Raw genomic sequence first — 12540 nt, forward strand, 5'->3', positions numbered from 1 at the left:
AGAGACCGCCCCACTAGGCGGGACGGAGCAGGCCAGCCGATTTGCCACACCTTCTCACTTGACCGGTTTAATGATCGGTTTGGTTCTTGTAACCTTGCTATTAAGTATTAACTCAATGGTTTACCCTTGAACCGAATTTTCCGAAAGTTTGAAGCGATGACCCTGACGACCCATCAACTTGGTAGTTGGCACTAAGCACAACCTAGCTGCACCTTCACCACCAGTCTCACCACCGCCCACTACCATCATCTCCTTTTCTCCGCCTTCAAGCCATCACTGAATCCGCTGCCACTACCATCACCGATTCTCCTCTCAGCATTCCAAGCCACACTGCGTGCAAGAAACCGATAACACTCCCATTGTATGTACCGGAATGAATCCATGAGAAGTTCTAGAACATTGTATCCTAATCTTCTTGAACGCTGTGCATTGAGAAATTGTACTCGCTGTGCTGATTGCAAATTCCATAATCTTTCAGATTCTCAGTAGTTTTCGCCGTTCGTTCAGAAGGTGGACATGGCGATGCGTGCTTCGCGCCGAGTTTTCGGTTCCCGTGGCCTCGGCTTTTACCAAAGCATTTCTTCATCTTCTTCTGTGGGTAGAGCTATTATGGATCCTCCTCCTGTTGTTTCTTCCAGAAGAGTAGTTGTTACTGGTAAATTCTGTTAGCTTCGCTTTTTCGATTCTGCTTGAAGAACTTTTGTTTGCACAATGTTTATCTAGCTGTGGTTGAATACTTCATGTGTTTCAGTCTATCTGATAGATTAAGGTGAAAAGGAAAAGAAAAAATCTTGGTTAAGGTAGAAAATGATTTGATTTGACAAAATAATTCTTGCATAAAATTGACCGAATGGATTACTAATAGATGCAATATATTCAAGAAAGATTAGTAATCCTTTTTAGGTGTATAAATGGAAGAAAGTAATTGATCTTATTTAGATTTTACAAAATGATAGATATTTTGAAATACTAAAGTGTCAAAAGAATGATGGATAGGTTGAAAGGAAGGGAATGATACTCTCCCCATGCAAGAATTTGTAACTTGTAATTGCAGCTAAGATTATGTTCATACCTGATCACATACCATCTGTACGGTGTATCTAGTTCTCTTCAATATGCTTTGCTCCATATATACAAAAAGGATCAGTCCAGTGCACATGCATCCCGCACTATCCCGCACTACGTGGAGTTTAGGAGAGGGCTGCATCCAAAGGGTGCAGTATAAACAAGTAACTTGATAAATGTATGAGTGACTAATTTAACTTGTAACCTTTGCTCGTATATACAATTTAGGGTAAATTATATTGAACTCTCCCAAGGTCAAGGGATACTACTATGACACCTATCTATAAAAGCCTATACTAATATTTCCTTAAGTTTAAGCGATACTACACTAGTACACTTCTAACCTTGTAATCTGTATTTTGTAAAATGTGATTCTAATCTCTCGTGAAACATTATGGTAATTTCATTCTAGGTATGACAAGTTAAAGAGTGTTAGCATAATATCACCTAAGCTCTAGGGAGATCATTTACCCTATAATTTATATCACACATGACACATTGAAAGCTAGAATTTTGGTCTGGTTTTTGAGAGCTGTTGTAGCTTCAAAGTGCATTTCAGTTCCACCATTTTGTGCACGCTTGAATTGCTTCATTGATGAGTTGTTCTTCACTTCATTTTTCATGTGCCACTTTCATTTTCAAAATGTATTGATCTGTTTGTGCTCGTTTAGGTTTAGGCATGGTGACTCCTCTTGGATGTGGAGTTGATAAAACATGGAGGCACCTAATTGATGGTAAATGTGGAGTAAGGTCATTGTGTTTGGAAGATCTTCAGATGAGTAGTTTTGATAAAGAAACTCAGTTGAGTACATTTGATCAGTTGACATCCAAAGTTGCTGCAGTTGTTCCAACTGGAACTAACCTAGGTGAATTCAATGAGGAAATATGGCTTAACTCTAAGGTAAGTTTTGGTCACTACATTTCATATTACTATGCTACCAGATGACAGTAGCTTTAGCATTTCTCCTACTGTTTTTCATCAATTAATGGAGCTATGTAGCTTGTACGTGAACTTTTGATTAAAAGTCTATAATCTGTAGGGTTGCGTTTGTTTATAGGCACGGGACATTGAGACAGGGACACATAGACATAAAATCGTGTTTGGCAGATGAGACATGGATACAGACATTGTGTCCATCGACATTGAATTAGTGTATTTTGTGTCCTTCCTGACAGGAAGGCCACAGAGATACTAACAAGAGATACAACTTATTTTTTTTCATTTTTTCTTTTATGAAAAAATGAGAGTAAATTGGACTTTTGTAATTTGTTCTTTTTTATATTTAGTTTATCATCAAACAAAATACAAAAACACTAATTTTGTATCTTTTATCTTTTGTGTCATACCTTGTCCTGTTCTCAGAACCAAACGAGCCTAGTTGTTTCAATAATGCAATGAGTCTTGAATAAAAGAGAGAAATAGATTCATAAATTTTCAAGAGTTCATTCAATAATGCTATGATGAGTGAGTGGCTGTCATAATATTTCAAAGGCGAATATGATATTTATTATATTATATTTCTATATATATATACATATATATTGGGTGCAATTTGAAGTATTGTATTTCTCAAAATTGGAAGGCATTGGTTGTGCTGGAATTTTAAAATAATTTCATGGATTAGAAACATGACATTTTTTACTCGTATATGTGCACAAAGACAAATAGTCATTTGAATGAATCTCCAATTGTATTCTTCTCAGCTGCATGATACTTTGTAGGAAACTATGATATTTTGTAGAATTTGGAAAATCATTCTTCTTGAAACATGACTTTTATTTTTAGATTTTTTTTTTCTGCTAAAAGGAAATTCAAGTTCTTTTTCTTTGTATAATGAAATCATGGAACCAGGAACCTCTTGCTAGTCAGTAATGTTCTCTTTAAATTTGAAGGAGAAAGTTCCCTTCCTTCCACGGAAAGAGATAAAAAATTGGCTAGATGTTATGTATTTTCTTCAGGTTTTTAATTTTATCTGATATTTCTTTGCATTTACTCATATGTGCTGTATGGGAACCTCTATTACACATATTGATGTCATTATAGTTTTGCTACATTTCCCTTAGGACCATCGATCAATAGCCAGGTTTATAGCATATGCACTATGCGCTGCCGACGAAGCTCTTAAAGATTCTAACTGGTTTCCCACTGAGCAGGAGCACAGGGAAAGAACGGTATGCACTCTTTAATATGGCTAATGATGAATTGTTTTTGATAGGTCCCTTGTGATGTATTTTAACTTCAAAAGAAATATCAGGGGGTGTCTATTGGTGGTGGAATTGGAAGCATTAGTGACGTCTTGGATTCTGCCCAACTGCTCTGTGAGAAGGTCTGTTTCTTAGAACTAACTTGTGTCGAAGAAGTTTGATGATCGATCCTTGTTCAAGTTTTTCTCTAAGAAACCATATTCTATTTGGTTTTTACTTTTTTCTCCTCTGAATACAGCGTCTTCGTCGCCTTAGTCCATTTTTTATACCACGGATATTGGTCAACATGGCATCAGGTCACGTGAGCATGAAATATGGCTTCCAGGTATATGTGGATTCTGTGGCTTCTGGGCAGGCGATTGCATTTCCATTTATTGAATTCTCTAAATAAGTAAATATGTTGATTTCAGGAATTGAGTTTACTTGTTTGTTGCAGGTGTAGAATAAGTTGACCTTCTATATTAAACAAATATGTCTTCTGCTTTTATGTTTCTTGATAATAAAGTATCTAGAATAACATCATAATTCAATGAGAAGTGACACCTTTCTGAATCAAAGATAAAAGATGAATAACTTTTGTCAATCAGGTGATTGGTTTGGTACTAAAACAAACATGATATATTTTTATCCTGGATCGATTATAACAAATGTCAATACAAGTAAAAGAAAGCAAAGTTGTCAGTTGTTGCAGAGCTATTGGCATATTGTGTCTTAACTCTTATGATATGACCTTTATGATCATTAACAATTTTGAGCAGGTGACAAACTTGTTGCCCTTTCTGATTATAGGGTCCAAATCATGCGGCAGTTACTGCATGTGCTACTGGGGCACATTCAATTGGTGATGCAGTGAGGATGATACAATTCGGGGATGCAGATGTCATGGTGGCTGGAGGCACAGAGTCCAGCATTGATGCATTATCAATTGCAGGATTCTGCAGGTAAGTTATGAGTGATGCCTTCTGTCCTTTGTTAGTTTGACTCACCTTAATGATTATGTCTGTGTCTTATTCTGTATGCTATCTTTCAACTCTAATGTGAAAAATTTTGTAGGTCTAGAGCTTTGACTACAAAATATAATTCAAGCCCACAGGAAGCATCAAGGCCCTTTGATAGTGGTCGGGATGGGTTTGTGTAAGTTATTCCACATTCATTTTTTCTAATTCTGATATTTCATTTATTTTTTGCAGTGGTATTTCTCTAACTTTGAATTATTGGATTGTTTGGCTTGTCTAACTTGCTATTTATTGTAATCTAATATTTTATTCAGGATAGGTGAGGGTTGCGGAGTCTTGGTCTTGGAGGTTGGTTGAGAAATTTATTGTATGTTGTCTGTCCTAACAATTCCTATTCACCTAGTTTGCTTATAATGTTTTATTTCTTGTTTATTTATTTCCCTCCATCTCTAAGGAATTCAATCATGCAAAGAATCGGGGAGCAAAAGTCTATGCAGAGGTTCGTGGCTATGGGATGTCAGGTATTTGTTGAAAGTGATCTATTTAAAAGAACTTTTTCCCTCTCATTTTTTTAACATAAAAAATTGCTAAAAAATTACCTGTGTTTGATCAATTCCTATTTTTCTGTGATAAATATTCTTTTTTGAAAGAATATGTCAAAATTCATTCCTCATCTTGGTTATATGTTGACTTCTTTTCATAATGATTTTCACTAGGTGATGCACATCATATCACTCAACCTCCGAACGATGGGAGAGGTGCTATTTTAGCCATGACTCATGCTTTAAGACAGGTTTCCTTTAACGATCCTTGAATGTGTATTTATTTGTGACGTTATCATTTTAGATTTTATGTTGGCTGAGCTCCCAACCGTGCACATATACATTTTGATACATGTCCTCAATGTTTGACTTTCTTTGTCTCCCCCTTGTGTTTCTTGTATGTAATTGATATAGAAATTTTAAGATATAATCTCCATTTCACTTTCAATGTCTGATTGAATGGGAAGGTTTCTTTGTCACACACACACACACACAAGTCTACACGGGATAGCAAAACCCAATGTTAGAAGCTGTATAGGTTAGATGTTAGTGTGAAATGAAATTATTACATAAAAAAGACTAGATACTTCAGTGTTTTTGGTATTTATTGCTTGCGAGCATTCCAGACGCTTATTTAGCAGAAATTATAAGTGATAGTATTTAAAATGGAAGAATAAAGAAGATTCAAAGTACTAGAACAACTTATTACATCTTAGGATTCCACCTAAGATATATGAAGCCAAAATAGGGAACTCGATCCATAGTTGGATGGAAGGATATTGTATTGCTCAAAATGGCTTGCTTACAACAAACACTGAGGCTGCGTTTGTTTTTAGAGACAGGACAGAACATGACACTGAAACGGAGACAATAGGACGGAGACACTAAAAATTATCTTTTGTGTATTGTGTTTGGATACGATGGACAAGACACTAATATAATGTCTAGTATTATGTTTGGATACACATGGACAAGACTAAAATATTATATGAAATGACTAAAATAGCCCTGTAATTCCAAATTTTCTACATCAATACAAATTAATTTAATAAAAAATGAGAATATTTTATCTTTCAAAAATTTTAAGATTAATTATTTTTGTTATTATTTTTATTACAAATCAAATAATATAATATAAGGTTAAAATGGTATTGAAGTAAAACGATAAAAAGAAAAGAATTATCTACCCCCAATAAAAAATTCTACAGAAAGGAGAGTGTACCTGGAAAAGAAAGAGGGTAGAGGAAGAACAGGAAGAAAAAAGTATCTCTGAATAACGCAATAGAAAAAATAAGAAGGGGTAATAGTGGAAAAAAAAGGAAAATAAAATTTATAAAATTGTCCGTGTCCACTCTTCCAAATCCCGTGTCCATCATTGTCCTTCGTGAAAGAGTGGACACAAAAGTATAAAAAATTATCTCGGAGACAATATGTCCACTGTCCATGTCTTTGCTTCCAAACACTTTTTAAACAAGTGTTGTCCATGTCTCTGTGTCTTGCCCCCGAAAACAAACGCTACCTGAGGGACCTATTTATATTAGTTGCATTGCTGGTGGTTGTAATGGGATCAGTTGAAGCAGTGCAGAATCTTTCTATCTAATTCTGGATTGAATTCCGTATTTTTTATCCATATATCTTAGGTAGAGTATTTTTATGCATCTTTTTCGGAAAAAAAAATATGTATCTAGTATTTGAATCATAACCTCCATGCTTCCATTGCGATACCAAAATCAGTTTGTATCAGAGAGCGCTTTTGTGCTTTCCGTAGCTAGTAGTTGCTGTCATCAAGGTGGACCCATCAACATGATATCAAAATGGAAGAGCGAAGGAGAAAATATACAATCCAGTGCACAAGCACCCCGAATTGCCGCAGGGTCTGGGAAGGGTCATATGCAAAATAAGAATTTAATTTAGAGTTGGATGGAAGGATTATCTCTTGCTTAATACTAGTAGTGGTGTGACCCACACTTTATCTGGACCATTTATTATATTCTCTTTCTCCGTACCTTATAATATAGTGATTGTGAGACATCTATTAATACTACAGAATTTCCTAGCTTTGGAATTACAAGCTTTATTCATCCGAAAGTCGCAAACTACATGATAAAATAACGCATGGGAACTTGTTCTTTAACACTTGCAAACCTGCTGGTAGACTTTGATATCTTTGATGATTAAAAGCTAAACTTTTAGGGCCCAGACTGTAATCATTGTTTAGTCTCTGACTTTGTTGTTAGCAAAGTCTATACTATAGAGATTAGACAATCTTCATTTAAATGATCAATTTGTTAATCAATTGCAGTCTGGCCTTCATCCTTCTGAAGTGGATTACATAAATGCGCATGCTACATCTACTCCATTGGGTAAGTGAAGTGGAGCTTTACAACTTGCGGCAAATTTGAGCTTGAACATTGAATATCGAATCTCTTTTCTTTACTTTTATCTCTGGATGTTTGTTCCCATCTTCCTATATTTTATATAACCACAAACCAATATACAGGTGATGTGATAGAAGCTAACGCTATCAAAACCATATTCTCTGGCCATGCAAATTCGTCTGCTTTGGCCTTCTCCTCTACGAAGGTAAAAGAGATTTCAAGCTGTTTGACCAACAAATTATGCTTGTCTGACTGTCTTCATAATCTGAGTACTAGTCAGAGTTAAAAGCCAAAAGTGCATTATATGTCAGAACCTTCCCACCCTGCAAACACCCTTTTCTTCTTTGTTTTCTTTTCTCATCTCATTTGGGTAGGATAATTCATTTTTATTCCAAAGCATGCTAAATGAAGTTGATGACATATTTTATATTTCATGGAGCACAGGGGGCTATAGGTCATCTTCTAGGTGCTGCTGGAGCCGTTGAAGCAATTTTTTCTGTTTTGGCTATACGACATGTAAGCAACTTATTTTTGTTGGAAATGTGCATCTATATCATACATGTTGCAGGGAGAATCTTGTGACTCTTGCTTTTATGCTTTGATTAAAGGCAGTTGCTGTATGTGTGTTCTAATATGTTGGTCCTATGATGTTCTAAACTTCTGTTGACAGGGAATTGCTCCATTAACTCTTAATTTAACCAAGCCAGATCCTGTATTCGCCGATGGTTTCATGCCATTGACTGCTTCAAAAGAGATGCCAATTAGAGTTGCTATGTCAAACTCTTTTGGATTTGGAGGAACAAATGCATCCCTACTTTTTGCTTCTGTTGGATCAGACCGATAACTTACTACATCTCGTTCCTTTGGAACTATCCTACAGATGCTGATTGAATCCTCTTCACATTCTAGATGCTGATGAGAGTTAGATGGTCTAAATTCTTGGTTGCATACATGCCTGAAGTTTTTCGTGCTGCCATATGCATGTGAATGCTGCTATCGCTTTTGCGAGTCAAAGTTTTAATCAGGTTTGATGAATTGTTTGGAGCAAAGCATTGTTTGAGAGTCAGCCCTTCATGAAAATGGTTTTTCCTAGAGTTCCAAAAGTTAAAAAGGGTATTTTCATAATATTATAGGTCTATAGAACTAATTTTTTAGCAGTTTCTTCATAACATTAAGGAAGCCAAACTGGTCATCATATTGGATGATGGTCATGAGTTGAGTTGGACAATTTTTGTTAGGATTAATGCTGTTTTATTCTGAATAATTGAGGTGGAAAATGTTTTGGTTAAACAAATTTTGAAAATTAAGTTCTAGTTATAAAAGATTCACTGTGGCAAAGAATTACATGTTTATTTCTTGGAACAATGAATATTATATGAATTTAATTTTAATACACTTTCAATAAGATCACATAAATAAAAATAATTAGTTTTTATATTGACCCTATGAATGGCCAGTTGGTCACCCAAAAGAATAGATATGATTGGATGATTGGATAAAATGTTTTATACTATCAGTATGTTAAAATTAAGTTCGCTATATATTTGGAGATAGGATAAAATGGTTAACTATGTGAAACTGTGCAAGTACCAAATTAAGATAATGAGAAATAATTACGAAGAAATTAAGTTAGGAATTGTGGCATATTGGTGATGCGTGAAATGATGTTTGGTTTGAAGATAAAAAATAGAGCAGTGCTATAGTGCGGATGCTTATTTTTTTCAGCACGTACCGAAGAGATATGGTTGTTAACAGACAACAACACTTGTAAAAATTGTTTCATTGAATGAGGCAGCTGCTGCATTAGGTTTAGCTGCTGTCTTGTCGGCTGTTTGGTTTTTAATTATGTAAAATTAGTGGTCATGATTAAACTCTTGGGCTTTTTTGGTGTTGACTCGTCAGTTTTGGTAAAGAAATGGGTTTGGGTTATTAATAGACCTTATGAGTCCATGGAATAACATAGAGAAAAGAGTTAGGTTTAGTGGAAGTGTTATTAGGCCTTCGAAATAATAATAATAATAATAATACAAAAATAAGCTATTAATGAATTTAGGGTAAAGTATATTTTTTGTCTCTAAAGTTTGATAAAAGAGTTAAAAATATCCCAAGTTTTATTTTGTTTCAATTTTGTCTCAAAAATTTTCGATTTGCATCAAATATACCCTTAACGGGTAATTTTTCAAAAAATTTAAGATCAATTCAATAACAATCTCATAAGAACAACCCTCAACACAAGTAAATCAAGCATCGTTTTATGTATTATTGTTAGATTGATCTTAAATTTTTTGAAAATTTAGCCATCGGGGGTATATTTAATACAAATCGAAAATTTTTGGGACAAAATTGAAACAAAATAAAACTTAAGGATATTTTTGAAACTTTTACCAAATTTTAGGGACAAAAAGTATACTTTATCTATGAATTTATGTATAAATATATATGTGGTTTAATTTATTTTTAATGTATATTTATATTTTAATATTTATTTTATAGAGTTAATAGTTAAATTCGTCCTGAAAGATAACCCATTCTTCAAATTAATCCTCAAAAAATTTTTAGTCATATTAGTCCTTTCGTTAGTTAGATGATGACGTGTCACGTTAAGTGCCACGTGATATGATGACGTAACACGTTAAGTGCCACGTGGCATAATGACGTGGTAGGTTAATGCCACGTGTCACAAGATGATTGGTTGACGTGTCAGGTCAATGACACCTAGCATGCCACGTGTCACTTGACATGTACAAAAATTATTTATAATAAAAATAGTCCCTGAAAGTCCAAACGTAAGTTATTTTCATCCCTAAAATTTTAAAAATTAATCAAATTAGTCCATATATAAACTTTTTTTTTCATAATATTAAATTTAAAATTAAATATAAAAATTTCACTATAAAAAATTATAATTTGAAAATATAAAATTTTAAAATACAAATGACAAAATAACTTTATAATAATTTAATTATTTTTATTATTTTATGTAAAAAATTTATTTATTAAAGTCTAAAAAATAATATTAAAATTAGTACTGTAAAAAATACTTCAAATTTAATATTATAAACAAAAATAAAAGAAATTTATATAAGGATTAATTTGATTAATTTTTAAAATTTTAGGGATGAAAATGACCTACATCTAGACTTTTAGGGACTATTTTGATTATAAAGAATTTTTTACATGTCAAGTGACACGTTGCGTGTTATGTGTCACTGACCTGACACGTCAACTAATTATCTTGTGACATGTGGTATTAACTTACCATGCTATCATGCCACAAGACACTTAACGTGGAAGGACCAATTTGACTTATGTTTTATCTTTTAAGGACTAATATGACTAAAAAAATCTTTTGAGGACTAATTTGAAGATTGGGTGATCTTTCAGAACGAATTTGACTATTAACTCTTATTTTATACTGAGATTTTGGTGGCTAATTTTTGTGTAGATGTAGCATAGTTGATGATGATGATGATGATATACCAAAAAATAATAATAACTAGTCCGCTTAAGCAAGTATCGGGAGTTCGAACCTCACCTTGTGCATACAACAATTCATTATCCAGCGACAAACCTTTAAATAAAACTCCTAAATCTAACTCTTTTTTTTATGTTATTCTATGGACTAATAAGGTCCATTAACAACCGAAATTTATTCCTTTACCAAAATATGAAAGTTAACATAAAAAAAAGTCCAACAACTTAATTATGATCACTAATTCCACATAGTTAAGAACCATATAACTGACAAGACCTATAACATCTGAACTTAATGCAGGAATTGCTTCGTTTAATGGAACAATTTTTACACGCATTGCTGTTTGTCAATAGCCACGTCTTTTCAGCACATGCTGAAAAAAATAAGCATCTGCACCGTGCCCAAAAATAAACCTCTTTAGAAGTCATCTATCTGCCTCTGCCATGAAAAAACAGTAACAGCATTACACATCCGACATTCTACCCCACATAAGATGAGTGGAAGTGTGGAACTAAAGTGTTGCAGAAAGACTTATGTTTGTTTTAGTTTATTTTTTTTTTCTTTAAAAAAACAAAAATTAAAATACATTTAACATATTTGTATCATTTTAATATAATTAAGATCTCCAATTTATTATTATTTTTTATTTTCTTTTTTAAGTTGAAACAAACTTATCCATAATGATGATGAGGTTCTAAAGTATTATTACTGACAATCTGAAATGAAGCAAATTACATCAGGAAATGTTTGCCTATAGCTATAGAAACCCATACATATTGAAAATTATTGGTGGAATTTACAAGTTTAAGAATTTTAATTGGTCCTACCCAATCTAAAAAGAACGGAATAACAAGTTCAATTTATGTAGAATTTCCTTTAATAAAAGTCAAAAGTAACAATAAAGAGATGAGAGTGTTTGTATTTTTTTAAAGACAAATAGTAATTTTCATTTTTTGGTATAATCACATTCGTGTACCTTAATCATTTCATACCACTAGTCAACTATGTGTTGATTAAAAATACACACACAATTAATGACCATGAATATTAAGGGGTTCATGCAAGTGTGTTTTGTGAAAAATAAAACTTAATAATAGTAACATTATATTTTTGGTTGGTACTATGTCTTAAATCAGTTAGAATTTAAAATTTTGTATTTTGGGAGTTTCATCAATGTGTTTACATCTGTTGATAAGATACATAAATTGAAAACTTTAAAGAGTTTAATTTTGATGTATTAATAGTGTAAAACGTTTTATAGCAATCATAACTATTTTTTAGGAGACTATTTACGCGGTTAATGTGAAAGGTAATTATTTTTACTAATATGATGTTATGTGATTAGATGTACGTATAAAATGGTTTTGCACTGACAATGTATTAAAATTAAATTCAAATTTTAAACAATTAAAAACATGCATATTTGGAAATGGAAAAGTACTACGGCCAACTCTCTTATAAGCTAACTCAGCCAACTCCTCTCTAAATCTAGTTTTGAAGTTCAAAAAATTAGGTTTTACACTCTCTACATATCCGCACCGTATAATTCCAAGTTATAAATCACTCACTATACACACTCGCATCCTCTCTCTTCCACTCCTCCTCCCGTTCATCGCGTCGTTGATATTTGCCACTGTTGACGTCTACCTCCTGCCTAGGCGTGGCAATTTCTCCACAGCTCTTCTTCCAAATCTCACTGCTGACCGCCTCCCAAAACCCCTTCACCGTCGCACTCTCCTTAAACCCCGTCACTGTTGTCGCTGTTTTCACGCGTCAGAGACGTTGCAGCAAGACTGCAGGAGCGTTGCGCCCTCATTGTCTTCATCGCAGTAGGAGCATCGCGTCGTCGCCATTTTGTGAGCAGCAAGAGCATCGCGCCGTGGCCGTCTTTGTCGCAGTAGGAGCGTCGCATCGTCGTT

General features: G+C 33.7%; 2 protein-coding genes across 3 annotated transcripts in view; one reads left to right on the plus strand and one right to left on the minus strand.

The window, feature by feature from the left end:
- LOC107627035 (proline-rich receptor-like protein kinase PERK9) overlaps positions 1-246 on the minus strand; it is a 27602-nt gene extending 27356 nt beyond the window's left edge. Inside the window, exon 1 of the mRNA XM_016329915.1 lies at positions 125-246. Within this exon, the coding sequence (XP_016185401.1) occupies positions 125-246 (122 nt within the window). The remainder of the gene's footprint in view (positions 1-124) is intronic.
- LOC107625120 (3-oxoacyl-[acyl-carrier-protein] synthase, mitochondrial) lies at positions 130-8484 on the plus strand. 2 transcript variants are annotated; one of them, XM_016327698.2, is made up of 15 exons: positions 130-361; positions 479-655; positions 1737-1966; positions 3130-3237; positions 3321-3392; positions 3509-3595; positions 4060-4211; positions 4324-4404; positions 4541-4574; positions 4681-4747; positions 4943-5019; positions 7071-7131; positions 7269-7351; positions 7591-7662; positions 7817-8484. In XM_016327698.2, the coding sequence occupies exons 2-15, from the start codon at positions 517-519 to the stop codon at positions 7988-7990; spliced, it is 1437 nt and encodes a 478-aa protein (XP_016183184.1). In that variant the 5' UTR covers positions 130-361; positions 479-516; the 3' UTR covers positions 7991-8484. The 2 variants fall into 2 exon arrangements, with proteins under 2 accessions (XP_016183184.1, XP_016183183.1); XM_016327697.2 differs by having other exon boundaries at positions 130-655.

The sequence above is a fragment of the Arachis ipaensis genome, chromosome B02, assembly GCF_000816755.2.
Source record: "Arachis ipaensis cultivar K30076 chromosome B02, Araip1.1, whole genome shotgun sequence".
NCBI classification, from domain to species: Eukaryota; Viridiplantae; Streptophyta; class Magnoliopsida; order Fabales; family Fabaceae; genus Arachis; species Arachis ipaensis.